Raw genomic sequence first — 27482 nt, 5'->3', positions numbered from 1 at the left:
AGATATGTGATAATCGTTAGGAAATGTGCGTGAAGGACCAGATATAGTCGACCGAAGTATTCCATTTTCAGACTTTATCTAATTCCGGTAAAAATATTAGTATCCATTTTGCGAACTCATGAATTCATGACTTGTCTCGCAAGTTATGGCAGATATAATATTGATATATATTGAAAATTGTGGACCCAGATATATATCGTCTTCATTAAAGACCTTGTGCTACCAAAATTTTTTGAATGTATAAAATATGAAAAGAACCTGATGCTTATTTCGAGTTTTATGAGCATTTTGTTTTTTAATCCTTAGCGGGGGAGGTACCAGAAGAAATGGTCCGATATCTGTCTTTTTCATAACAGATCTAGAGTTGTTGGAAATAAAGATGTGCTAAGTCTAAATGGAATCGGATCTTAATTTCCTGTTTTATGAGCCTCGTTTATATTCAAAATGTTGACTCTCTGTGGAGGAGGTACCAGAAGAAATGGTCCGATCTCTACCTTCTTCGTAACAGATCTAAACTTGTTGGAAATATTGAGTTGTGCTAAGTCTGAATAGAGTCGGATATTAATTTCGTGTTTTAGGAGCTTCATGGATATTCAAAATGTTGACCCTTTGTGGGGGAGGTACCAGAAGGAGTTAACCGATACAATTCAACTTCACAGCAGATTTTGTGTTAGTAGAAATAATGGGATGTGTGAAATATGAAGAGTATCGGGAGCTTATTTCGGATTTTTTTTTTAATTTTTTGGTTATTCAAAACTTTGACCCTTTGTGTGGGAGGTACCAGAAGGAATGGTCCGATATCAAGTATCTTGATAACAGATCTTTGTGTTGACGGAAATATTGAGATGTGCCATGTCTGAATGGAATCCGATGTTAATTTACCGTTTTATAAACTTCATGAATATTCAAAATTTTGACCCTTTGTGGGGGAGGTACCAGAAGGAATAGACCGATATATTCCATCTTCAAATCATTTTGATTGCAATTTGAAGACTGAAGGACTCTTACATCACATTTTATAAGAGTTTAAATTATTCAAAATCAAAACCCTTCGTGGTGGAGGTACTTGATGGAGTGGACCGGCATTGTCCATTTTTGCACCTGACCTAGCACTGATGCAAATATTAGGATGTGCAAAGTTGGAGCAAAATCGAATTATCCTTTCTTTTTCTGCGCAGTAAATTATTTTCTTTCAAAGTGTTGACCTTTTGTGGGGGAGGTACACGAAAGGTTGGACTAATATTGCCCATATTTGAACTTGATATAAGTATGACAAAAATATTACGATGTACCAAGTTTGGACCAAATTGGATACTCCTTTCGAGAGGTTATGTCCTGAAATGGATTTGGTCCACAGAGACCTTGGGTCTGAAACCGTTATTTCGATGAGGCACGTTTTGGACGTATCGAATGATACCTCTACCTCTACGTATGACTCTAACATTATGTATATACTACCTAAAAATCCTTTATTTTTCAATATTTTTTTAATTTTACCGATATTTGTCGGTACTTCAAAAAATTGGTTAAAAAATCCCACAATAGAACAGAATAAAAAAAAGTTATCATAATTGTCACTTTTTTTTTGGCATATCCTTAAACATAGCGGTAATTCCAGATTTCATTGCATTTTTAAAGGCCTTAAAAGTTCTTCTTCCACTGTTATATTTCCGGAATTCCAGAAAAAAATGAAACACAACAAATTTCCCCACACAAAAAGTTTGCATTATGGCCAATGTTTGTGTGTGCTAAATATTTGGTCATAACAGTTTACTGCTGCCTGTTTACCTGCTGTTCCTGCCGGAACTTTTGTTTACCTTTAGTTGTACTCTACTTGGTAGCCATTACTAACTACTCAACACACATCCAACCACTGCATTACTTAAAAAAAACACATCCATTCATAAGCGTGTGTGTGTTTGTGCGTGTAAGCACAAGGACATTGGACTAAATACGTTCTTTGGCCATAAAAATTGTGAAGGAAGGGGGGGGGGGGGTTGAATATGAGTGCACATGTTCGCTGTATACTTTTAGGCATGGACATATGCAAGCATTTTATTCGAATGCACAACACGAAACGATATATGTTCGAAATTATGACCAGCAATTTGGATGTGTTTGCCCACATGTGTTGTTGTTGTTGTTATTTGTTATTGTGGCCATGGGTATTATTTGTTTGCCCTATTCCATATTATATGCTCCTCTTGTACAAATTGTTGTTAAACAGCAAATCCATGGGAAAAAAATTCAAAACGATAACAGCATGAATATATAGGACATTTACAGTTTTCAACACTGCCTCAGCCCATAAACTGGCATAACTTCCTTTTTGGTGTCATGGTCATTGCAAAACTGGCAACGATATTCTGTTGGCGTCAGAGCTGGTTTTTATTTTGCTTGGAATTTTTATTTCTTGGCATTAAAAACTGGCCAGACATGAGAGCGCCCAAAAGTATGCAGTGTTTTTTTTTTTTCGGAGGAAATTTTCAATTACATTGAAAAAGTTTACTCGTTTTAATTAAGGTGATTTATGATATAACTGCATAATCGTATATTTTTGTAAATGGGGATAATTTTGATTGGAAATGTGCCAATATAAATGATCACCCCTTAAGATATGCAATAAAATTAAGAGGAAACAAATTGGTAGATACAAAATTGAACAAACTAAGTTGTTACAAAGGGTTGACATCGAATTTAGATAAAATAAGTTTATTTTAAAACTATTTGTCGCAGAATGTGAGTGAACACATTTATGCATGTCTAAAGCGAGCTATAGAAGCCAAAATTCAATTCAGGAGAACATTTTCCAAAAAATATAATTATCTGTAAAACTCAATATTAAAAATCCCAGCCACTACTCCCACCCCGCTGATGTTTATACCCATAGCTATATGGCTAGAGAGGGTATACATAATTTGATACGGCCAAAAAGTGCCTCAGCGAAATGACGTTTTCAGACCCTAAATCTCTTTGGACCAAATCCATTTCAGGACATTTGGAATCCATCTAGCGATGTCCATCCGCCGTCTGTCTGTTGTTGTAGCAGCTCATACTGCTGTGTTGGATATGACTCCTCTAAAACGTATTCTGCCTCTAAGTCCAGTCTCAAAAAGGATACAACCTGTACGGGTTGGGTCCGGTGAGTAAGTTTGGCTGGACAGCAAAATGGTTGTAGCGTGTCATGTGGACCAGTGCCAAAAGCTGGAGAGATGTTCTGCACATCGCTGTCGATCCGGGCCCAATAGGAATTGAGGTAGCTGCACCATCCGGATCTTAACTGAGCCAAAACTGCTCTGTTTTGTCGGGGCAGCTCTCGCTCTTCAGCTGCGATGGATGGTGCATGGTCTCCTAGTACAGTATTCACTTTGTACCCTTCCATAACTTCTGAGACCGCGTTAGAGTGAATACTATTAAGTCCCGCTTGATAGGCCTGTTGATCTAGAGGCTCTCTCTAGATCATGAAGGTCTTTCCTTACGTGCATGGGCCGAGGTTGCCTATCCACTAGATGGCGATTCGGTTGTCTCTGTCTGTAACACCGGCGATACCTTCGCCTCCTCATGTAGGTCCGTATGTCTGTTTGGCTGGTGCGCACGATCGCTCTCGAAGGTAGTATCCGATTTGATACAAGCTTGGTACATCGTAATATTTTTATCAAACTTAGATTCGGAGATGGGCAATATCTGCCCACTCCTTCTGGTACCTTCCCCACAAAAGGTCGAAATTTTCAAAAAATATTTTACCGCACAGAAAGAGAAAGGATAATCCGATTTTGCTCCAACTTTGCATATCCTATTATTTGCATCAGTGTTAAGTCAGGTGCGTAAATGGACAACATCGATCTACTCCATCAAGTATCTCCCCCACAAAGTGTCAACATTTTGAATAGTTATAACTCTTATAAAAAAGTGATATAAGAGAACTATCGACACATCACAATTTTTTTTATTGACTGCAAGCCTGGTTTAAAGATGGGATATATCGGCCCGCTCCATGTGGTACCTCGCCCACAAAGGGGCAAAATTTTGAATAACCAAAACGATTATAAAATCCGAAATAAGCATCCGGTTCTCTTCATATTTCACACATCCCATTATTTTTACTAACACAAAATCTGCTATGTGGATGGAATATATCAGTCCAGTCCTTCTGGTACCGCCCCACGAAGGGTATACATTTTAAATACCATTAATCTCATAAAACGCGAAATTAACATCCGATTCCATTCAGACGTGGCACATGTCGTTATTTCCATCAACACAAGATCGGTTATAAAGATGGTAGAGATCGGACCATCTCTTCGGGTACCTCCCCCAAAGATTTTGAAAAACCAATCGTCAAATGAAAAACGATATAAGCATCAAACTCTCTTCAAATTTCATACCTACAAACATTTTTGCTAACGCAAGATCTGTTGTAAATATGATATATATCTGCTAGCCGCTTCTGGTACCCCGCCAACAAAGGGTCACAATTATCAATATTTTTATCTGTCATAACTTGCGAAACATGTCACCGATTCTTTACAACTTGCTATATCTAAATATTTCTTTCAACAAGAAATCTGGGATAAAATTGGATATAAATGTTCGATTTTTCATGTAATTTGGCCCATACCAATATTTTTGTCTGTTTTAGATGAAGTATGAAAATGGAATACTTCGGTCGACTATATCTGATACATTACGCACATTCTAACATTTTCTAAAAATTATAACATATCTCATATTAAGTGAAGGAAATCCAAACGTGCCAATGTTTATATCATATTTATTTAGGTCCGATACGAAATGGACCATTCCTTCGGAAACAACTCCATAGCGGGTCAGTAATTTGAATAATCATAACACAAGTCAAAATATATTTATACAATCGAACACTGGTTGAGGCTATACATCTGTCGGCAATACCGACTGATACTTTTTAACTTGTTTATGTGTATTTTGAATAGGAAGTTCTATGCATAACGCAAAAAACTGTTATATTCTTCTTTTGCGTTTTTAATGCCAAACTAATGAGCAGACTAGACAAGAACTCCAGACATACAACAAGAGCAACTACAACAAATAAAATGGTTTCTTTCAACATTATTATTATTTTTATCATATAATTAATCATATTTCTTAAGCATATATACACCATATAATAGAGGAACAAACAAATATGTCTATGTTGCAACAATAATGTCTGACAACAAGAACAACAACAATAATAATAATGATGATATGAGACAACACAACATCATCACACTTTGATGTCTTTTGATACCGACAAGAAGTGTTGTCTATTGTATGAGATCTATAATATGTCGCGTTATACTCTCTATGTCTGAAGTCCATGCATTAAGCCTTGACAAGAACAACAACGACAATAAATGACCTCAAAACTATATAACTGTGAAAATCAAGAAGGAACACAAACAGCTAAGATAGTCTTGTCGTGTTGCAACGTTTTGTAAGATTTATGCTGTTTGCATTGAATACAAAGGTACTGGAGTTAACGACCGAAGTCTTAAATTTAAACCTGAAAATTAACAATAAACTTGGATTTTGAAAATAAAAAATACTTGAATCTACTATACATTTTTCAAATATGTACCATAAGATTCTATGCAGTTTCTGGTAGATTGTCAGAACATTCTTTGGAAAACGTCCTTAACAGACTAAGAAACTTAAGCAAATGAAAAAAGGGGAATTAAAAGAGGCAAATGTCAGTTTGTTCTCCAGCGCTCTTTTCCAATAACTAACTTTGCTTCTCGACAAAATGTACACATGTGAATTGGAGCTTAAGGCCAGATTACACACTATGTTAGAGTCATATGTAAAGTCATATTCTTCCCACATTTATCCTTACCCGTTTTAAAGCATACATTTAGACGTTTCTCAGAATATTGAAACAAAAAAAGAGACGCTTAGCATAAATTAATAAATTTATGGTAAGGATAGCAAAGCCAAATAATGTAATAAGATGGGACATTTCATTGTTGCTTTGATTCAATAGATATCATTGGTAGTAGAAAATAGATATTATGTAACCATATCATGTCATCGCTTAGGGTTTTCGCTGATTTTACGATCCAATACAAGGAAATGCTTTGGAATAGATTTTTGGTTGCTTTCTATCGTTTTGAGATTAATTTATACAAAATGTGAGTCATATATAATGTAATTTTCGGCATTTATTGTAAGCTTTTTTATAGCATACATTTATGCGCTACCACAATTTTAAACTAAAACTAAACGCTTTGTAGTACATATGGTACAAATTAATATATTGTCACGTAATTTGGGTGCAACTTTAGCCTCGTAGTCGCTGGTTTCAATGCTTACACAGTCTTTTAGTCTACTTAGTACACAGCTCTACTCACTCGTATTTATAGCTCCTCATATATACATGCATTTTTCGGGAATCCTAATTTAACTCATTCTACAATATTCCAATGGAATGACAACCACATCTGTTCTTCAGGGCGTTTATACAAACAAGCCAATGCCTGTAAACAACAAAGGGACGGTAATTACAAATACGAGTGAGAACCATAAAACTAACTAACATCTACATAACGAAAAAATATTGGAAAGAAAATACAACAAAAGCAAAATAAGCATGGAAAAGAATAGGAACTTGCTGATGGTTCTTTATGGAAATTTTTGCTGATAAGTAATATTAAAATATTGGGTTATGGCGTTACAATTCAAATTTCTGAAATTAACGGAAAATAACTAAAGGCTAGATGTTAGAGTCATATTTAAATAGACTTCTTCAACTGTTCTCTGTAGCATTTTTGTGGCATACTTTTAAGCGCTCCCCAGAATTTTGAATCCATTTTTACTATATAAATATAAATATATAAATTTATATAAATAAACTAAAAGTATTCATGAAATGAAGTACATGTGTATCAATAATAATTTATAACATATAGTGTACAGGGTGAGATAAAAAAACTGCAACAAAATCAAACGCCATCATTTTTACAATTTTTTCTAAATTTTATTGAATGCAAGCAAAAAATGTCCGAAATAGCATCAAATTTAAGTATAAGTTTAGATTTGTTCGAATCGGTCGCCCTTGGCACGAATTATGGCCTTCAAACGGCCAATGAAACCGTCACAGGCTGCCCGATGAAAATGAAACGAGGAATCTCATTTTGTAACCATTCTTGGGTGGTGCGTGCTATGTGCGATGGTGCTGGGTCTTCTTGGAATGTCTGCGGCCAAAATGTTTGCTTGTCCAAGACTTTAATACACCCTCCAGAATATTTTCGCTACAATATTTGGCATTTATTCTGATGCCACGGTCGATTAATACGAGCGGAGAGCGACCATCGGCTGTTATGGCGGTCCACACCATCACCATGGTCGGCGCTTGAGATCTAGTGGCCAACCAAAGGTCAAAAACCATCATCGGAGAAAACCAACTACGGCAGTTCACCACTTTCGGCCAAGCGAAGCAACTCTTTAGCTCTTTTGAGTCTATTTCTATTTATGTTGCGGTGTATGTTCTTGCACTTTTTGGAATTTCAATGCCTTTACTCCGAGCTCATTTTTCAATATTTGCCGAATGGAATATTGCGATATGTTCAGCTCACGAGCCATAGCTTAGTTCTACCTTCTGCAATTGTGTCATGAATATTGATATGTTCATTGGATTTTAAATTTAAGTCTTCTCAAGAGTCATAATATGCACCCTGCTCCAAAAATGTTTATGACGAGAGGTCACATACGGCAAATAAAAAACACCGTCAAATTTAGTGAAAATCGATTCAGATAAACATGGTCCTAATTTGAACACTAAATCAAATCTGTAGCTCCTTTGAGCTCGTATTCTGATCAAAATATGAGATTTCCGTATAAAATGTGCAACACTTATCATCGAAGTTACTCTAACGATTATGTCTGTGTCATAACCTATTCAATTGTTTTTTCAAACATTTTATACATTACAACAGTGTTGGCTTGTTTGTTCGGGATACCATAGTATTTTGTTGTTGCAAAATCGTGAGGCTTAATCCCTTTATTGTTATTTTTATAAAAAAAAAAACAACGCTTGTTTATTAGTGGAGAACGATGGTAATGTTTACCAGGGGGTAAGGCAGGGAATACCTAGGTTTCGGAAAGAGCCACCAATCCTCATCAGTTCAATCCAGACAAAAAACTGGAGAACTGATGAGCATTGGTGGCTCTTTTCGAAACCTTGGTATTCCCTGCCTTACCCCCTGGTAAACATTACCATCGTTCTCCACTAATAAACAAGTGTTGTTTTATTATAAAAACAACAATAAAGGGATTAAGCCTGACCATTTTGCAACAACAAAACATTTTATACATTTTTAAAAATATAAAAGAAAAAAACTCGATTTTTAAACCAATTAAATTAATTATCACACCTAAATGTATGCAACAATTTATATTTCACTCACTCAGTGTTGCATTCAATTTGTTGGACTTTAGTATTGTTAAATGAAATGGAAATTTAAAAATTATAATATTCATAACGAACTTCAACGCAGCAGCCTATTTAACCCACCACGGTATTGGATTTATGGTCTCCCACAGGTCAACCGCAATTTATTTAATATGCAATTATTGCAAATAAACTCTCGGCCAGTAAACCACACAGATACCCGCATACACATATATTTTATGCAAACGCGTTTGAATAATTGACCACAATATACATGAAAAACTTGGTTACAGTTCATAAAACATTTTCAAAGACCAATGCCATGGCATTTCCCCAATCCGCCCATCGCAAGCATCAATTGTCATTTCTGGAAGGAAGGTACGAATAGTACGAATGCCTGTAAGTGACGTTCACAACACCCACTGCAATCGATATAACACATAACCTCATTGTATTGGCCCGCTGCCAGGACTCGTACACACGACATGACTAAATGCTCAACAAAAAATGGATACGAATAGAACTTACCTTGACATAGATTTTCGATTTTCTCTATCGCTTTTTTTGCGCCATGACTTGACGTAATCCACAGCGTTAAGGTGAGGAATCCCCAAATACAATAAAAGACTATTGTCAACAATCTTGGGGCCAAAAGAAACAAAAAAAAAAGAAAAATAACAAATAAATAAAATCAACGACAGTACATTTATTTGTCATTGTGTTGAGTTTCGGTGTTGGTTGCATTGCAAACTAATTTGAAAAATGTGTTTACCACAACTCAATAATAGATAGCCAATCTCTTATCTCTTACTCATACCTGTGTGTTTACTCATTCTTTGTTTTTTTTTTTTTTTTCTTTCTCCTTTTCTTTTTAGGTGCCCAATGTGGAGGTCACTGCTGTACAAATTCCACAGAAAATGAATTAAAGAAAATTGCCTCAGCCGATTTTGAACGTTCATTGCATCATCATACCAAGAGTTTACGTGGCGTTTTGGAATCAACAGCAAAACATTTCCAATGTAAGTATAAACAAGTCACCACCGCAAGGATGAATAATTTTAAGCCAACACTCGAGAATTTATCACTTGTATGTAAATACATACATACACAATAATGTCTTCCTCCCTCCATACATATTTGGCATATTTATCAACATTTGAATTTATCTTTGCAAAATATAATTTATTTTGTATGGCTGGACTGAATATTAAAAAAAATTCCATTGTCGAGAATTAATCATTTCTTTGTGAGTCGTTGTGTTTTTTGGGATCAACGGCATTTTTTGACAGTTATTACAAAATTATGGAAAATTTGTTTTGCATACAAAACAGGCGTAGGCGAAAAACACAGGATATTATTTCAAATGATAAATGACCAGAACGTGTCGATTTGTGGTTTAATTCGCCGCATTCATTTTATAACTAGGAAAAAGGATTTTTGCTTGAGAAAAAAATTGGAACAATTTTAAACTATATTTTCCATATTTTGTTAATTTGAATTAAAATTGAGTATTTGCCAAATTATATCTACTAGATTTAAGATTTAATTAGTGCGCAATGGTAATGATATTTGAAATCCACCTTTTTTGTTATATCTATACATGCATCAGAGTTCATTATACCCTCCACCATAGTATGAAGCGTATATTCAGTTTATCATTCCGTTTAAAGCACCGCGAAATATATCCATTTAGAGATGTCCGTCCGTCCAACCACTATAGCTTCCGAATGAAATGAAGTAAGTCGATCAACATGTCTGCAGGAATTTTGGTATTGAAAATGCCTTATATAGGTTCATGTTTTCGTGGATCCCCATATAACGGGGAGTTCCGCTATACATATATTCATATTTTGACATATTCAGTATTTTGATGATTTGTGTCACAATTTTCATTGGAAATGTTTCAAATTTGGAATTCAAAGTTCCTAATGGGTACTACAGAAGGTGGCCGAAAATTGCAGGTCCACGTCTTCGTATATTTCCCATATAACGAAACCTCCCTATATTAGGAATATTGATGATTTATATCACACTTCAACCGGAAATGTTTAAAATTTGGAATTTGAAGTTCCTAACGGGTGCAGCATCCTATGAGAGAAAATTGCTCATACAGGTACAGGTTTTCGTATAGGCCCCATATAACTGTACCTCTACATATTCGGTATTTTTTAATATGTGTCACACTTTTCATTGGAAATGTTTCAAATTTGGAATTTGAAGTTCCGAATGGGCATCACAGAAAATTGCTCATACAGTACCACGTCTTCGTATAGCCCCTAATATAACGGTATCTCCCTATATTCGCTATTTTCATTATTTGGCGACATTATTTACCGGAGTTGTATCAAATTACGTATTTGAAGTTCCTAATGGGTACTACAGCCGGTGATCGAAAATTGCCTATGCAGATCTAGGTTTTCGTATAGCCCCCCACCAGAGGGCTGCAACGAGTATGCAAGAATTCAAGCATACTCGGTTTCTTACATGATTTTTGTTGATGCAGTCGTTTAGTTTGATCTGAATGAAATGACCGTTTTCGCTTCTGATCGAATCGAACGCTCAATTTGAATCACTTCACTCACAATCAAACATGAGCGTTCGAGACGGTTTGATGTGTTCATCAACATGAGTTGATCGAACACATGAATGTAAATGAGCAATCACAACCGTGATTGTCTTCTTTGAATCGAGTTCGCTCAGCGTCATTGTTTATTCAGCCATTTAATCAAGTTGGGACAGTTTATTTATATATACATATATATATATATATATATATATATATATATATATATATATATATATATATATATATATATATATATATATATATATATATATATACATATATGTTTTTCCTCATAGGCCGTAGTACTCATTAGAAACTTTAAATATGAAATGTGATACAATTCCGATGAACGATGTCGGTGAAATCATGAAAATGTCGAATATTGGTAGGTGGGGGGCAGAGGGCATTTAACTTTCTTCTTTCCCACAAATTCAAAAATATAGGTTTATGCCGCCTGTTTACGATGTAAACGCAGCAAATGTTTCCATTTTTAAAGAGGTAGGAAATACTAGGAAAATATTAATGTGAGAATAGTGCTCGTCAAATTAGCGTCCTCAAGCACAGGAAGAGAGCGCACACACAGCTCAAGTTTTGGTCGACCAGTCGATGAAAAATTACGTAATTCATAAACGCTTACTATCTTTACCAAAAGAGCAAAAGTTACCGTGAAAGTATATGTGAGCGTGTACACCAGGGCTAGCCAACCACTGCCAACACAATAGCTTTGATTGTTTCACAGACGTGAACATCGAGAGAGTAACTCTCCCTCTCTCAGTAAACATTGTGTGTTAAGCTTACCGATCGATGGTAAGTTATATACACAAATCTAAGATTGTGTGTGAGATGTGTTGAATTTCACATGGGCGGTGTGTTAGCAAGCGCTGGTGTACACGGCCAAAATCATTCCATTTGTAATGGTTGCTTATTTATGTTCTCCCCATTTTTTACTCTGATTATATTGTTTTCAAATAGCCCGAAATATTAAGGCACGAGTGCCTATTCTTGCTGGCCCTGATCTAGATAGCAGTGCTCATCATAGAGAGTGCACACACACTCTTACATTTTAGTTTGAAATTTCTTGTTATATAAATTCTAAGAGAGTAAATAGAGACCCCCTCATTTTTCAGCAACCTCTTTCACCAACTAACTTACAATTACGGCAATTTTAATTGCATAGTGTAAATCTAGACTTAAATAATGTGTTGCCAGATTTCTGCGAATACACATTTATAGATGATTCCTAAGGGCCAGTTTTCATATCGTGTTAGAGTAAAGTATTTTTTTCGAATTTTATAAATAAAATTTGTGTAGCATACTTTACAGTGCACCCAGAAAATTTTAAACTTAAACGAAATGCTATAATATTTAAAATATATACTGTATGGGAAATTAAAAACTAAACTGTTTTTGTCTATTAAAATTCTTGTCGGATGTACCATCGCTTTTGACCTACTGTAGATTATTATGAATCAGTTGATAAAAAAAAAATAAAAAAGTCATCGGTTTTTCAAACACTGCACAGAAATTCAATATTCTTTGTCTGAAATAGAACCTTTGAAATTGTCCACACACACATGCATGCAACAAAGAAACATGAATGTATAAACAACTAAAAGGTGTTTTTTACTCATTTGCATTAATTTGTCATCGTTATAATGTTAGTTGACGTTGATTATGATATCAATACACAAAGGCGTTTGAAGTTTGTTTCTTTCTTTGTTTAATTCTGTTTTCCTTTGACACATATGTAATTATATCATTCATCAGTCAAAACATTCTACATTTTTATATATTTATATTTATTTTTCATGTTCATAAAATAAGTTTCTTCTTCTTCTTCAAACTCCTGTAAGATATCCACACATATATGATCTGCATATATATGTAGAAAACAGGAAAAAGAAAAAATTGTTGTAGGTGATATCATGCCTGGAACGTGACCAATGTGCATTTAATTCAATAATGGTTTTTATTTCCTTTTTAACACTGGTCATGCATAACAACCAAAAAAAATGAAATGAAATGGAACATTTGCATATTTATTTTAATATAATTTCCTCTTAAAATGTTTGGTTTTATCCCAAAACACAAAAAAACTCACACATACAAATAACATTTTTAATTGCAACACTTTTCAATAAATGGTATTTTTCTGTAAATTTAATCAAGCCAAATGGAATTTTAATTAAAAACAAAACAAAATTGATGTAAAATAATAAATGACCAAAAACATGTTTTTTTCGACAGAAAAAAATTGTATGGTTTAAGGCAATAGACGAACATCAAAAATTTATAGCATATATCTAGGATGATACATACTTCAATTTTTTAAATTGCAAAAATGCCATAAATGTTTAGAATTCGGTGTGGCAATTTTTGTCAAACTAGTTTGCAGTATGATTTAGGGAAAAACATTTTGGATTGCTGCATAGAAAGGACATATTTGAATTTTTTCCAGAGGATTTTTTTATGTTTTGTTGGAGAAATAATTTAAGTATAAAAATTTATTTTTTTTATTATATTGACTATATAACAATTTACTCTAGGCGGAATCGCATTCTAAATTTAAATACTTCAGTTTCGAAATGCTAAAATTCAAGTTCTAGAGCAATATTGTATTAGATCAATATGTATACAGGGTGAGATAAAAAAAACTGCAACAAAGTCAAACGACATAATTTTTTCATTTAAAAAAAAAAAAAAATTATTGAATGAAAGCAAAAAATGTCGGAAATAGCATCAAATTTTGGAATATGGTTAGATTTGTTCGAATTGGTCACCTTGAGCACGAATTATAGCCTTCAAACGGCCAATGAAACCGTCACACGCTGCCCGAATGTTGCTCTGATGTATTTTGGCCCATTCTCGGCGAAGCGCTTGCTTGAGGTAATCGTCAATATGGTATTTTTTAATGCCAACCTTGCTTTCCAAAATTCTCCAGATACAACACTTCAATGAATTGGTATCCGGAGATTTTGGTGGCCATAGTGCGCTGGAAATAAAGCGAGGGACCACATTTTCTAACCATTCTTGGGTGGCGCGTGCCGATTGCTATGGTGCTGAGTCCTGTTGGAATGTCCAAAGTCTGCGGCCAACATGTTTGCGTGCCCACGGCTTTAATACACCCTCCAGAATATTTTCGTGATAATATTCGGCATTTATTCTGATGCTACGGTCGATTAATACAGACGGAGAGCTACCATCGGCTTCTGGTGGCCAACCGAAGGTGCACATTTTCAGCTGACCTCTTTGGCATTTTATTTGTTTACAAACTGCTGGACAACGAATGTTTCGCATCGGAGAAAACAGAATTCGGCAGTTCACCACTTTCGGCCAAGCGAAGCAACACTTTAGCTCTTTTGTGTCTATTTTCTTTCTGTTGCGGTGTAAGTTCTTGCACTTTTTGGAAATTCAATGTCTTTACCCTGAGCTCATTTTTCAATATTTGCCGAATGGAATATTGCTATATGTTCAGCTCACGAGACATTTTTCGGCCACTGCGACGCGGGTTTCGATCAAGTCGCTTCTTTACTTTTCGAATCATTTCTGCTGATGTTGCTGGTTTCTTCCGTATACTTCCTTGACGTCGGGCTACGTTACCAGTATCACGGTAACGAGCGATGGTACGAGACACAATAGATTTATTCACATTTAAATGCTGGAGTGCTTTAACGATAGCCACTTGTGGTTTTCCAGCCAAATATAAAGAAATCACACTATCACGCTTGAATTCCATCGCGAATAACTTTTTTCTGGGAAATTCTCACCAAAATGCTTTTGTACGCTTGTAAACAATATTATGATCTGTTACTGGAATAATTTTAACAGCTGTCGGACGAATAGCTTAGAAATGACAGCAGTCTGAATTTGGTTGCAGTTTTTTCACCTCACCCTGTAATGATTTTTTACGCCTTAAAGGACAATTACGCTTTGTAGGACAATTCTTGGCATTGGCAATAGATGATTGTAGGTGTTTAATTAGGCAACATGTATGCATATGCAGATGGGAGAGAGGCCTACCTGCCTCTTTGCTAGTTGTTCACTTTTCAGCATTTTATTTAAATTTTTTTATTTTCCCTAAGACTTTTTCTATTTTAAATTCCTAAAACCTATGTTTTCAAATTTCATTGTATGAAAATTGCTCAGAGTCATAAAAAAGAATTGTTTTGAAATTTTGCAACATCTTTTGGTGTAGTTTTTTTTTCATACAAAAATATTTAAACTTTGTTAGCAAAGTTTGAAAGAGTTTGAATCAGCTGATAATTACTTTTTCGCCCTGCCAGTTTTCTGCTTGCATAGCAATTTTCCGCATTGTTTTTGTTCTTTTACTTTCAATTTTTTTAGTTAATAAGAAAAGTTTTAGTATTGCCTCCTTACTGTTTGTTTAATCGTATTATAGAAGCAAATTTAAATATGCAAATATTTTCGTCCTCTTCATAGTCTAGCCCAGTTCAACGTAGTGGACACAGTTTGGAAAAAGGAAGCGATATCGTAATATGGTGCAAGAAAATAAAAATACTTCAGATGACAGTGGGAAAATGGAAATAAGTTTAAAATGTAACTTTATTTGGATTTAAAAAATATTTTCTATTTAAATCTATTTGAAATGAAATAAATTGAGAAAATCGATATATTTTTTATAAAAAAAAACTAGTAAAAAAGTATCAGTCGGTTTTGCCGACAGATGTATACCCTTTGCCCATGTACGGTTATTTAAAAATATTTTGGCTTCTGTTATGATTATTCAAACTCTTGACCCTCTATGGAGTGGGTTTTGAAAAAATGGACCAATATTGTACATTTCGTATCGGACCCAAATAAATATGATATAAATATTGCGACGTGCCATATTTAGACTATATTTTTAATTTCCTTCACTTTACATGAGATATGTAATAATTTTTAGAAAATGTTAACATGTGCGTGAGGTACCAGATAAGGTGACAGATAAAAATATTGGTATGGCCAAAATTATAAGAAAATCGAACATTCATATCCAATTTATAGGAAATCATAAATTCCATATCCATTTCAAGTTTCTGGTTGAGAGACATATATTTAGATATAGAAAGTTGCAAAGAATAGCTGAGTTGTTTCGCAATTTATGACAGATAAAAGTATTGAAAATTGTGACCCTTGTTGTGGATGAGGTACGAGAAAGGGTACGAAGATATATAGCATCTTCACAACAGATCTTTTGTTAGCAAAAATGTTTGTATGTATGAAATTTGAAGAGAGTTAGATGCTTATTTCAAATTCTTTAAGTGTCTTGTTTTTCAAAATTTTGAACCCTATGTAAGGAAGGTACCAGAAGAAATGACCCGATCTCTATAATCTAAACAACCGATGTTGTGTTGATGGAAATATTTAGATGCCCCAAGTCTGAATGGAATCGGATGTCAATTTCCCGTTTTATGAGCTTCATGGCTATTCAAAATAGTTACCCCTTAGTGGGGGAGGTACCAGCAGGAGCGGGCATATATTCCATCTTCACAACAGATCTTGTATTAGCAGAAATAATGGGATGTGTGAAGTATGAAGAGAACCGGATGTTTATTTCGAATTTTATAATCGTTTTGGTTATTCCAAACTATGACACCTTGTGGGGGAGATACCAGAAGGAATGATCCGATCTGTACCATCTTTATAACAGATCTTGTGTTAATGGAAATATTGAGTCTGAATGGAATCGGATGTTAAATCTGGGTTTTATGAGCTTTATGAATCTTCAAAATTTTGACCCTTTCTGGGGGAGGTACCAGAAGGAGGGGACCGATATTGCCCATCTTCACACCAGATCTTGGATTAATAAAAATATTGTGATGTGTGTTATTTGAAGACAATCTCAGTCTTACATCACATTTTATAAGAGTTAAAATTAATTCAAATTTTAACCCTTTGTGGGGGAGGTACTTGATGGAGTGGACCGATATTGTCCATTTCCGCGCCTGACCTAGCACTGATGCATATATAAGTATTTGCAAAGTTGGAGTAAAATCGGATTACCCTTTCTCTTTCTGTTCAGTAAAATATTTTGTTGAAAATGTCGACCTTTTGTGGGTTAGATACCAGAACGACTGGACCTTATTGCCTATCTTCGAACTAAATCTATGTTTTATAATAATATTACGATGTACCAAGTTTGAACCAGATCGGATAGTCCCTTCGAGAGTTATCGTGCGCACCAGCCAGCACACAGACGTGCGGAAGGACGGACGGACGACATCGCTAGATCGACTCCAAATGTCCTGAAATTGATTAGGTTCAAAAAGGCCGTATTAAATGATATATACCTTCTCTAGCCATATGGCTGGGGATATAAAAAGCTGTGTATGACTTAAAAAAATTAAAATCGTTATGCTATAATATCTCATGTAGGAAAAATTTTGCGAATGTATTTTTGAAACGGCAACCAAGATATTTTAAATGTTTTGTTATTTTGAGTAACTTACGCTTGGGTATATATCATTTTTATAAAATAAAACATATTAAAAAAATAAGAAGTAGAGGGGTCCATTAAATACTTTTTCCCCAATGTATTTCATTTCAAAAGCATCTGAGCTTAAAGCTTCCCACCCAATGTCTTGTATGCTGTTGCATTTCATTCTTTCTGCTATAAGCTCAATCTAAGTATTCTTTGCGAATTCCTTTTCTACCACTTTTTTTAATCACCTTAAAATATTTACATAGACATTAAATATTTACAGCTTGCAACACATTTTTCCCAGAGGGGAAAACGGGGATTAAATGAATTCATTCCCTTCTTTTTATTTTGTTTTGTTTTTTAGCGAACGTGAGTTTACATCTCAGCAAAAGCTTAAGTTGGTGTTCTGTGCAATTCTCTAATTGCAGATTGCAACTCTCAACGTTCTATGTCTGTCATGCTATGGCATATTTATGGGTACTTTATTCATTGGAAAATCGCTTTTCGTCGGGTGTTTTCCATTTGTTTTGTTCTAACGTATTCAATTATCCATTATTTGTGTGCTGCATCGTGGCTCGGGAAATACGTTTTTTAGGATTCCAAATGAAAATAGTATTGAAAAATATTATTTGGAAGTTTGATTAAAAGTTTTGAAAAATATTTCTGGTTTTTAAAAATATTGATATTCTATATAACAACAACCATTAGAAAGTCATTATCAAAGAATACACCTTTTCTGTTGTAATTCGAACATTTTTTGATTTAATTCGTAACATTTCATTTGTAAATCGACAATTCCATTTGTAATTCGTTAGTAATTAGTAAATACGAATTACTTCAGTAGTTATTCGATTATTCCAATTGTAATTCAAATTATTTCAGTTGGAATTCGAATGATTTAATTTGTAATTCGAATTTTTGCATTTGTGATTCGAATGATTCAAATTTAATTCGAATTTTTGCATTTGTAATTCGAATTGTTCCATTCGAAAATTCGAATTAAAACTTGTATTATTAGAATTACAAATGGAATAATGCGAATTACAAATGGAGTAATTTGTATTACAACAGGAATAATTCGAGTTATAAATGGAATAATTCAAATTACAAATGGACTTAAAATTAGAATGATTTGAATTACAAACAGAATTTCCAAACTACAAATAAAATGCTTAATGCTGTAAAGTGCATTATTCCAAATTTTTATTTAGCAATATATAGCATATTTTCAGGCGCACTCCTCAAAACGAAGCACTTTATAAAACATATATAATTATAGTATAGTTTAGTATAGTACAGAGTGAGATAAAAAACTGCGACAAAGTAAAGCGCCATAATTTATACATTTTTTTTTTTAATTTTGTTTAATGAAAGCAAAAAATGTCGGAAATAGCATCAAATTTTTGAATAAGTTTAGATTTGGTCGAATTCGTCACCTTTGCCACGAATTATAGCCTTTAAACGGCCAATGAAACCGTCACACACTGGCACACTGTTGCTCTGCTGCATTTTGGCCCATTCCTGGCGAAGCGCTTGCTTGAGGTGATTGACAATTTGATATTCTTTAGTGCCAACCTTGCTTTCCAAAACACTCCAGACACAATAGGCAAACGGATTGGTATCCGGAGATTTTGGTGGCCATTGTGCGCTAGAAATTTAGCGAGGAACCTCATTTTGTAACCATTCTTGGTTGGCGCGTGCTGAGTGCTATGGTGCTGAGTCCTGTTGGAATGTCCAAGGTCTGCGGCCAAAATGTTTGCGTATCCAAGGCTTTAATACACCCTCCAGTATATTTTCGCGGTAATATTCGGCATTTGTTCTGACGCCACGGTCGATTAATACAAACGGAGGGTGACCATCGGCTGTTATGGCATCCCACACGATCACAATGGCTGGCGAATGAGTTCTGGTGGCATACCGAAGGTGCACATTTTCAGCTGACCTCTTCGGCAAGTAAACACGATCCTTTTTTTGTTTACAAACTGCTGGACAACGAATGTTTTCTCATCGGAGAAAACCGAATTCGGCAGTTCACCATTTTTCACCATGAGAAGCACTCTTTAGCTCTTTTGAGTCTATTTTCTTTCTGTTGCGGTGTAAGTTCTTGCACTTTTTTGGAATTTCAATGGCTTTACCCCGAGCTCATTTTTTTATGGAATGGAATATTGCAATATGTTCAGCTCACGAGCCCTTTTTCGGTCACTGCGACGCTGGTTTCGATCAAGTCGCTTCTTTACTTTTCGAACCATTTCTGCTGATGTTGCTGTTTTCTTCCGTCCACTTTGTTAACGTCGAGCTACACTACCAGTATCACGGTAACGAGCGATGGTACGAGACACAAAAAACGTATTCACATCTAAATGCTGGAGTGCTCTAACGATAGCCACTTGTGGTTTTCCAGCCAAATATAAATAAATCACGCTTGAATTCCATCACGAATAACTTTTTTTCTGGAAAGTTCTCACCAAAGTGCTTTTGTTCGCTTGCAGACAATATAAGGAGCTGTCACTGGAATAATTTTAACAGCTGTCGGACGAGTGGCTTAGAAATGACAGCAGTTTGAAGTTGGTTGCAGTTTTTTCATCTCACCCTGTATATATTGTACCTATTTTGCTATATGTCCAATATCTTGGCTATCAGCATCACTGTAATGGTCCGATGTATGACACACTTGAACCAAATCAAAATACATTAAAATAAAAGGGCATTGAAAGAGGGTATAAATCTGTCGGAAAATCCGACTGATACTTTTTAACTTTTTTTCTTCCAATTTCTGTATTGCAGTTTCACATGGCGCTTTGGGGCGACTCAAAAATACCAAAGCTATGCAAGATTATTAAATTTACACTTTCAAACAAATACACTACCTCATTGCCTCCACCCTCTCAACTTTACGAGGTGATGGCAAAAAATATTACTTTAAACGCTATCCCAATATATTCGCATTTTCATTCATGTTCATAATTTTGGATATTCATTTGAATATCAAAATCGTGATTTTATAACTTTATTGCTCTCAAATGAGATTTATGTGAAAACAGAATGGATTCTCGCAAACAATCATAAAAATCCTAAAAAAAACAAGTTAAGAAATTCCTCCTTTGGTATTTAGAGGTGCGGTTTTATGTGTGCGCACCAAATCCTCATAAATTCGTATCAACGATGCATAAATGTTACAAACAGAAGCAATTCTTCAAAACATCAAGGGGAAAGCGCCAAAAAAAAAAACATTTCACTTTTTCATTGTTGTTTTTGTTGTTTTAGCTGATTCTTCAAACCGTATCGTCTGAACGACCAAACGAATGAATGTTCAATAGCAAATCAGAAGAAAAAAAAAACGCGTTGGGCGTAATATTTAAAGAAACGTTTTTATGGCTTTTTGACAATCCCAATATCGAACGTGGGAATGCGAAAAGAACGTTAGCGATTCATGGCGAAAATCTCCACAAAAAAAAAAAAAAACACAAATATTCCCCTCGAACACATCCGTGGCGGACAATGAACCTGATACCTTGAAAAAAGAAGTAAAGCTACAAATAAATGCAAACAACAAGAACCAACCCACAGCGAAATCCTTCAATTTTTTTGGGTTGGTGTTTGAATCAACAAAGCGCCCCTCCATTCGCGAAAAAAAGTAAATTGCACAAAGAAATCAATTCACATTTTGTTTGAGAAACATTTAAAGTGAAATTTCAATTGAGTTATTTTTTAGTTTTCCTTTTCAAAAGGGGTCTAATCGATCTGTCACTTTATTGGGATTTAAATATTTAAAGATTGTTGGAATTTTCATTTCTGGAAATTAATTAGCTCTTCCCTAAGTGCTTAAAATATCACAAAGGTTAAACTTAATATTTTTAAACCAGAGTTGCCGAAATGATAAAAGCTAAAAATCACCCTTTATAGCAGTATAACATAAATTTAGTTCAAGTATAAAAAAGCCCTTCAGCCAATATGGAAAATTGTTGGGAAATTTTGTAAAAGTCGGTTAAATATCTGCTTGATTGGTGAGCGCAATAAATCTCGTGATGGAGTATCCAATTTGAAATAAACTTTGCATAACCTAAGACCTTAATCAAACATAGATCCAATTCGATTATGGTTAATATCGGACAAATTCTGGTACCTCTAAAAACTAATAATAAAACACTTAAGTAACTCACAGCAAGCAATTGGAATATCCGATTCCATTCAAAAGTGGCACATAATATTTTTAACAGTTCTAGATTATTGGCTCCCTTTTTCTGACACCTCCTCCACAAAGAGTCCAGATTTTGAAATGAAAATCGGCCATATCGGCCCATTCTTCTGTTACCACCCCCACAAATGTTTGAAATTTATTATAAACATATGCAAGCCATCGAAAAACTCAAATTTGTACAAAGAGTAAAACTCGCTCGAATTCGAGCGCATAAAGTTCATAAGAGTGCAGAAAATATTTTTTCGATGTCACTCGAATATGAGTGAGCATATTTTCCCCGTTTGTGAGTGGGAGAAAAATTTGCTCAAAATCGAGCAGATTCTACTCCTGCCGATCACTCTTTTAGTTTTTGTTATACCATTGTTGTATTTCTATGTGTGTGTATTTCCCCCTCTTCCCACCGCTTCTACCACTCCCTCCACTACTACCCTCAAGACACCCTAAAATTCTTGCTCTATTTTGAGCGATTCTTATCCTACTCTGAGTTTTCAAACAGGAGTGATTCGGGAGTGCTCCTACACAAAACAAAAGAGTGTAAAGTAAATTCCCTTAAAAAACTCTCACACTTCAAGCAAACCTTCTGGCGAGCAAGTTTCACTACCGAATAAAAATGAGCACATCTGTGCTCTGATCATAACTCCTAAATATTTTCGTTAGCCCTTCTTCTGTTACTTTCCAACATAAGTTCATAATTTGAAGTCAATGAAAAACAATAATTTTTAAAGATGTAAATTAGTGCCCAATTCTCTGTAAAGTTAGCTTATATCAATATTTTGGTACTTACCCATCATAGATTCAAAGACTCCCAAAAAAACCAACACAACGGCAAACCGACGTATACTTTCTAACTGGTTTTAATACTCTCCACCCATGAGAGGAAGCACCTACATGGGACCAGGGTTTTTTGTTCGTATTTATCACCCTAATTGATTTTAATTAATTGAAACAGGATTGACTCCCACTCAAAACAAAAGAGTGTAGAGAAGACTTCCTAAGAAAGTTCCGCTCTTCAGGTTTCTCTCCCGAATAAAAATGAGCAAATCTGTGCTCTGATCATTACTCCAACATAAGTTCGTAATTTGAAGTCCATAATTTTTAATGATGTAAATTAGTGACCAATTGTCTTCAAACTTAGCACATATCAATATTTTGGTGCCTACCCTTCAAAGTCTTCCACAAAAGCTCAACGGTAAACCGACGGTGGACCAGGTTTTTTTTTGCAATTTAATCACCTTGACCAACAAAGGAACTTGTATTAATGTAGCACCAACTCTGTGAAAAATATATTTTTAACATAGCATTTTCATTATATTTAAAAATTGTTAAAATGGTCTAATCGAATCAAGTATAAAATATTTATGGGCTTAAACAGGGCATACTCAGCTGCTTACCTTAAAATATATTTTTGGCTAAAATTTTAATTTGTCCCATACTAATTGAGAAAACATTCAATAGAACACCAGGTGTAAACAAAAAAATTATCCTAAGACTCAGAAATGGACAATATCGGTCCACTCCATCTGATACCTCCCACAAAAAAGGTCAACATTTTTAAAGAAAATGATTTACCTCATAGAAAGAGAAAAGATCATCATACTTTGTTCAAACTTTGTAAATCCTAATATTTTTGTCAGTGCTAGGTCAGTTGAGAAAATTGGCAATATCGCCCAACTCTTTATTGTACCTCCCCCACAAAGTGTCAACATTTCAAGTAATCACAACTCTTATAATATGTAAAATAATACCCCGCACATCTTTACACATCCCAATATTTCTACCAACACAAAATCTGGTCTGGTTTAGATCGGATCACTCCCTCTGGTACCTCTTCCACAACTGTTAAAAATTTGGAATTCCTATAACCCACATTAATTGTAAAATGAGCATATAACTACTCTGAAAATTGATACATCACAATATCTTCCAAAACACAAGATCTGATGTGAGTACCTCCTCCCAAGTGAACAAACATTATGAATAATTATAAGTGGCTGAACATGCTCTCAGTTTATCTATCAACAATAAATGAGCATTGTTCACCGGAATTGTTTCAAATTTTGCATTTGATGAAAATTGTCTATGCAGGTCTTCGTAAAGCCCCCATATAACGATACCTCCCTATATTCGGTATTTTGATGATTTTAGTAACATTATTTATTATTTCGTATTCAGAGTAAGTAACGGGTAATAAAGCCTATGACAAAAATTTCGTATTCATGTCCACATCTTCTAATAGCCCCCATATAACGGTACCTCTCCATATTCGGAATTGTTCTGATTTCAGCGTAATTATTGTCCGGAATTATTTCCAACTTCATATTTGAAGTTTCCAATGGGTACTTCTGTATATGACAGAAAATTGTCTATGCTAGTCCAGGTCTTCGTATAGCCCCCACATATCGATACCCCCTTTTTTCGGTTATTATTCATCGGAATTGTTTTAAATTTCGTATTTGAAGATCTTAATAGGTATTTCAATCTATGACAGAAAATTGTCTATGCAGGTCCAGGTCTTCGTATAGCGGTATATATAACGGTACCTCCCCATATTCGGTATTTTGCTGATTTCTTCAACATTATTCACAGGAATTTTTTCAAATTTCGTATTTGAAGTACTTCAATCTATGACAAAAAATTGTCTATGCAGTTTCAGGTCTCCGAATAAATATCGGTACCTCCATATATTTGGTATTTTGATGTTTGTGAGACATTATTCACCGGAATTGTTTCAAGGCTCGTTTTTAAATTTGTTAATGGTCCATGACAAAAAATATTTATGCCAGTTCACGTCTTCGAATAGACCCCAACATAACAGTAACACCCTATATTCGGTAGTTTTAAGATTTTAAAGATTTTTTTTTTAATTTCCAAATATGTTCCAAATGGCGGAGGGTATTCCATGTTTGGCCCTGCCCAATTTGCCGTTTTTTACTTGTTTTCACTACCATTGTTTTAATAAGTTTACTTTCATAAATATTTTCAAAATCGATGATGGCCAGAAAAAATCCAGCCTTGAATCACTGAGCATCGGTGAGATGAATTACATGTTCATTTTATGACTATAGCAGTCCACAAACAACCCCTCTATACATAACATAATTATTAATTATAACTGCGTACTTCGAGATGCTTCCTCTTAGTCTTTTCGTAAATAAAGCCAATTACAGTGTCATTATTTCAAAAATTTCCTGATTTTCAGTTTATGGAAATTGCCAAATTATGAATTGCATATTTACAGCTATTAATTAGTTATTCTTTCCCATTATGACACCGAGTTTCTAACTTTGCTTTCGTAGTCTTGAACTACTTTGATGATTACCGAATTTCCAATAATTTCCGATTTCTAATTTCACAAACCAAAAGTATGCATCAATTTGATATTTATAAGAACAAACATTTAATAATATGCTTTCGATTTTAGTTCATCCCCATAAGTTATGCGCATCAATTTGTCTCCTATAAATATGCAATAATAAAGGAATGCATTTTAATTAACATTTGCAAACATATTTGACACTTGTTAAAATATTATTTTTCTTGTGAACTATCTGCAGACTCTCGCACACACAAATCACAAGCTCATTAAACTCTTGGGTTTCACTTCGTAATGAAAGCATTTCCGTATCGAAGTAATAGAAATACTATACGAAAATACATATACATAATTATGTGTGTGTCTGTGTGTGAACATTACTACTACAACATTTTTCGGTTGTTTCCAGAATGTCATGAAAATTTAATTAAAGCACTCGACAAGACATTCACTTCATCTCAAATATCTTTATGTATTCTTTGTCCTTGTCTTGCTGCAACTTCGTCTTCTTCTTCTACTTCTTCCGGGTAATGGGTTGGGTTTTGGTTTTCAAATAAAATCAATATTAACATAGAACGTATCGTCAATATCGTTTAGCAGTTATACAATGGGTGATTAGAGGTTTACTAACATGCCTAAGGATGCGCTATGGAGCATGACCCCAGTATAAAAATTGCATTCGGATTATACGAACTATATTTTTTTTATTTTAAGGAATTTCTACCACATTACATGTCAACATATTTGTTCGTTTGTCCTTTCACATTCGTTATGCCTGATACTGAATCGCAAGCAATTATGTTTTACCACACACTGAGAGTCGAAAGGAATTTTTTACCTTCATTAAAGTTTTAATCAAGCGGCAACTTACATTAACACAATTCTATTTGTGTTTACGCATACACACGCATTTGAACTATTGAAGCTGCTGCTGTGGATGCCCATAAAGTAAGGTGACAGTGAACAATTTAAAACATACCTTACATAACATCACGAACCACGTCTGTACCACAAGATCCTTTTGAAATTGCAAAAGATGTAATTGCAGGCAAAGTGGGTAAAATTCCTGACATTATATATTTTGGAAGTTTTTAGTTACGAAGTTTTGAGTTTTCTACAATAAACATTTAAATTGTTTAACAGATTGTGAGGACTAGGAATATGTAGTTAAATTTGGATGGTCATTATGTCGTATGAGTTATGACACAGTTATACGACCATAAGCACAATTTGAAGTAAACATATTTTAGGCCACAACTACGTGAAAATTTCATTCATTCCTGGAAATTTTTTTAAATACACATATTGTCCGTTATCGTCTGAAATACTAACAAGTAAAATAATATCAGTCGGTTTTGCCGACAGATGTATACACCCAGCCTTGAGTTATGATTATTATGTGGGAGGTTTCGCAACAGTTGGACAATATTGACCAATTCGTATCTGACCCAAGACTGATAAAAATATTACAATGTCCCAGATTGGGACTATATCGGCTACTTTCTATATATTTTATATAAGATATGTGCAAATTTTTGGAAAATGTGGAAATATGGTGGACCGACGTATTCCATTTTCATACTTCATCTAATATAAGATATAAGAATATTGATATGTGCAAAATTTGAAGGAACCTTTATATTCAATTTTATGCGAAATCATCAATTTCGATAAATGAAATATTCATATCAGATTTCTGGTTAAGAGGAATATTCAGATATAACAAGTAAAAAAAACGGAACGAATTTGGCAATTCTCAAAAACAATAAAATCCGTTAAAAATTCTGTTAAAATGTATGTTAGCTGTTATATTAATATATATACGACGACATGGACCTGCATAGGTAACTTTTGTCAAAGCCATTACAATATTCAAATTTGAAACTTAAAAAAAATAGCTAAAATCATCAAAATATCAAATATCGGGAGGTACCGTTATATGGGGGCTATACGAAGACGTGGACCTGCACAGACAAATTTCTGTCTTAGGCTGTGGTATCCATTTCGAACTTCGAATACCGAATTTGAAACAATTCCGGTGAATAATGTCGCTAAAATCCACAAAGTACCGAGCATAGGGAGGTACCGTTATATGGGGGCTATACCAAACCCTGGACCCATTGGTATTGAAAATGGGCCATGTAGAACATAATGTACATTTGAGTAAAATTTTATCAATCTACTTCATTTCGTTCGGAAGCTAAAGTGATTTCCACAGACGGATAGACGGACGGACATAGAATTTTATCCTGATCAAGAATATATATATTTCGTCTTAGGTCTAAAATGTATATTTCGAGGTAGTTACAAACGGAATGACAAACTTAATATTCCCTCCATACTATTGTGGAGGGTACAACAAGTGGTAAAGAATCACCGACTTGTTTCGCAAGTTATAACAGATATAAACATTGGAAATAGTAATCCTTTGTGGGTGAGGTACCAGATGGGGTTCGCAGATATATATCATCTTTACAACAGATCTTGCGTTAGCAAAAATATTTGGATGTGTGAAATTTGAAGAGAGTTGGATGCTTACTTCGCTTTTTTTGAGCGTTTCGGTTTTCAAACCCC

At 34.5% G+C, this 27482-nt stretch overlaps 1 protein-coding gene and 1 long non-coding RNA gene across 2 annotated transcripts in view; one reads left to right on the top strand and one right to left on the bottom strand.

The window, feature by feature from the left end:
• Nucleotides 1-27482, top strand: part of LOC101898792 (division abnormally delayed protein) — a 270655-nt gene that overhangs the window by 220278 nt on the left and 22895 nt on the right. The window contains exon 2 of the mRNA XM_059131732.1: nucleotides 9283-9426. Within this exon, the coding sequence (XP_058987715.1) occupies nucleotides 9283-9426 (144 nt within the window). The remainder of the gene's footprint in view (nucleotides 1-9282; nucleotides 9427-27482) is intronic.
• Nucleotides 1-27482, bottom strand: part of LOC109611920 (uncharacterized) — a 66422-nt gene that overhangs the window by 18610 nt on the left and 20330 nt on the right. The gene's annotated exons all lie outside the window — the stretch shown is intronic.

The sequence above is a fragment of the Musca domestica genome, unplaced genomic scaffold, assembly GCF_030504385.1.
Source record: "Musca domestica strain aabys unplaced genomic scaffold, Musca_domestica.polishedcontigs.V.1.1 9, whole genome shotgun sequence".
Classification (NCBI taxonomy): domain Eukaryota; kingdom Metazoa; phylum Arthropoda; class Insecta; order Diptera; family Muscidae; genus Musca; species Musca domestica.
Note: the sequence above shows the minus strand (reverse complement) of the source record. Positions and strands in the feature narration are given on the sequence as shown.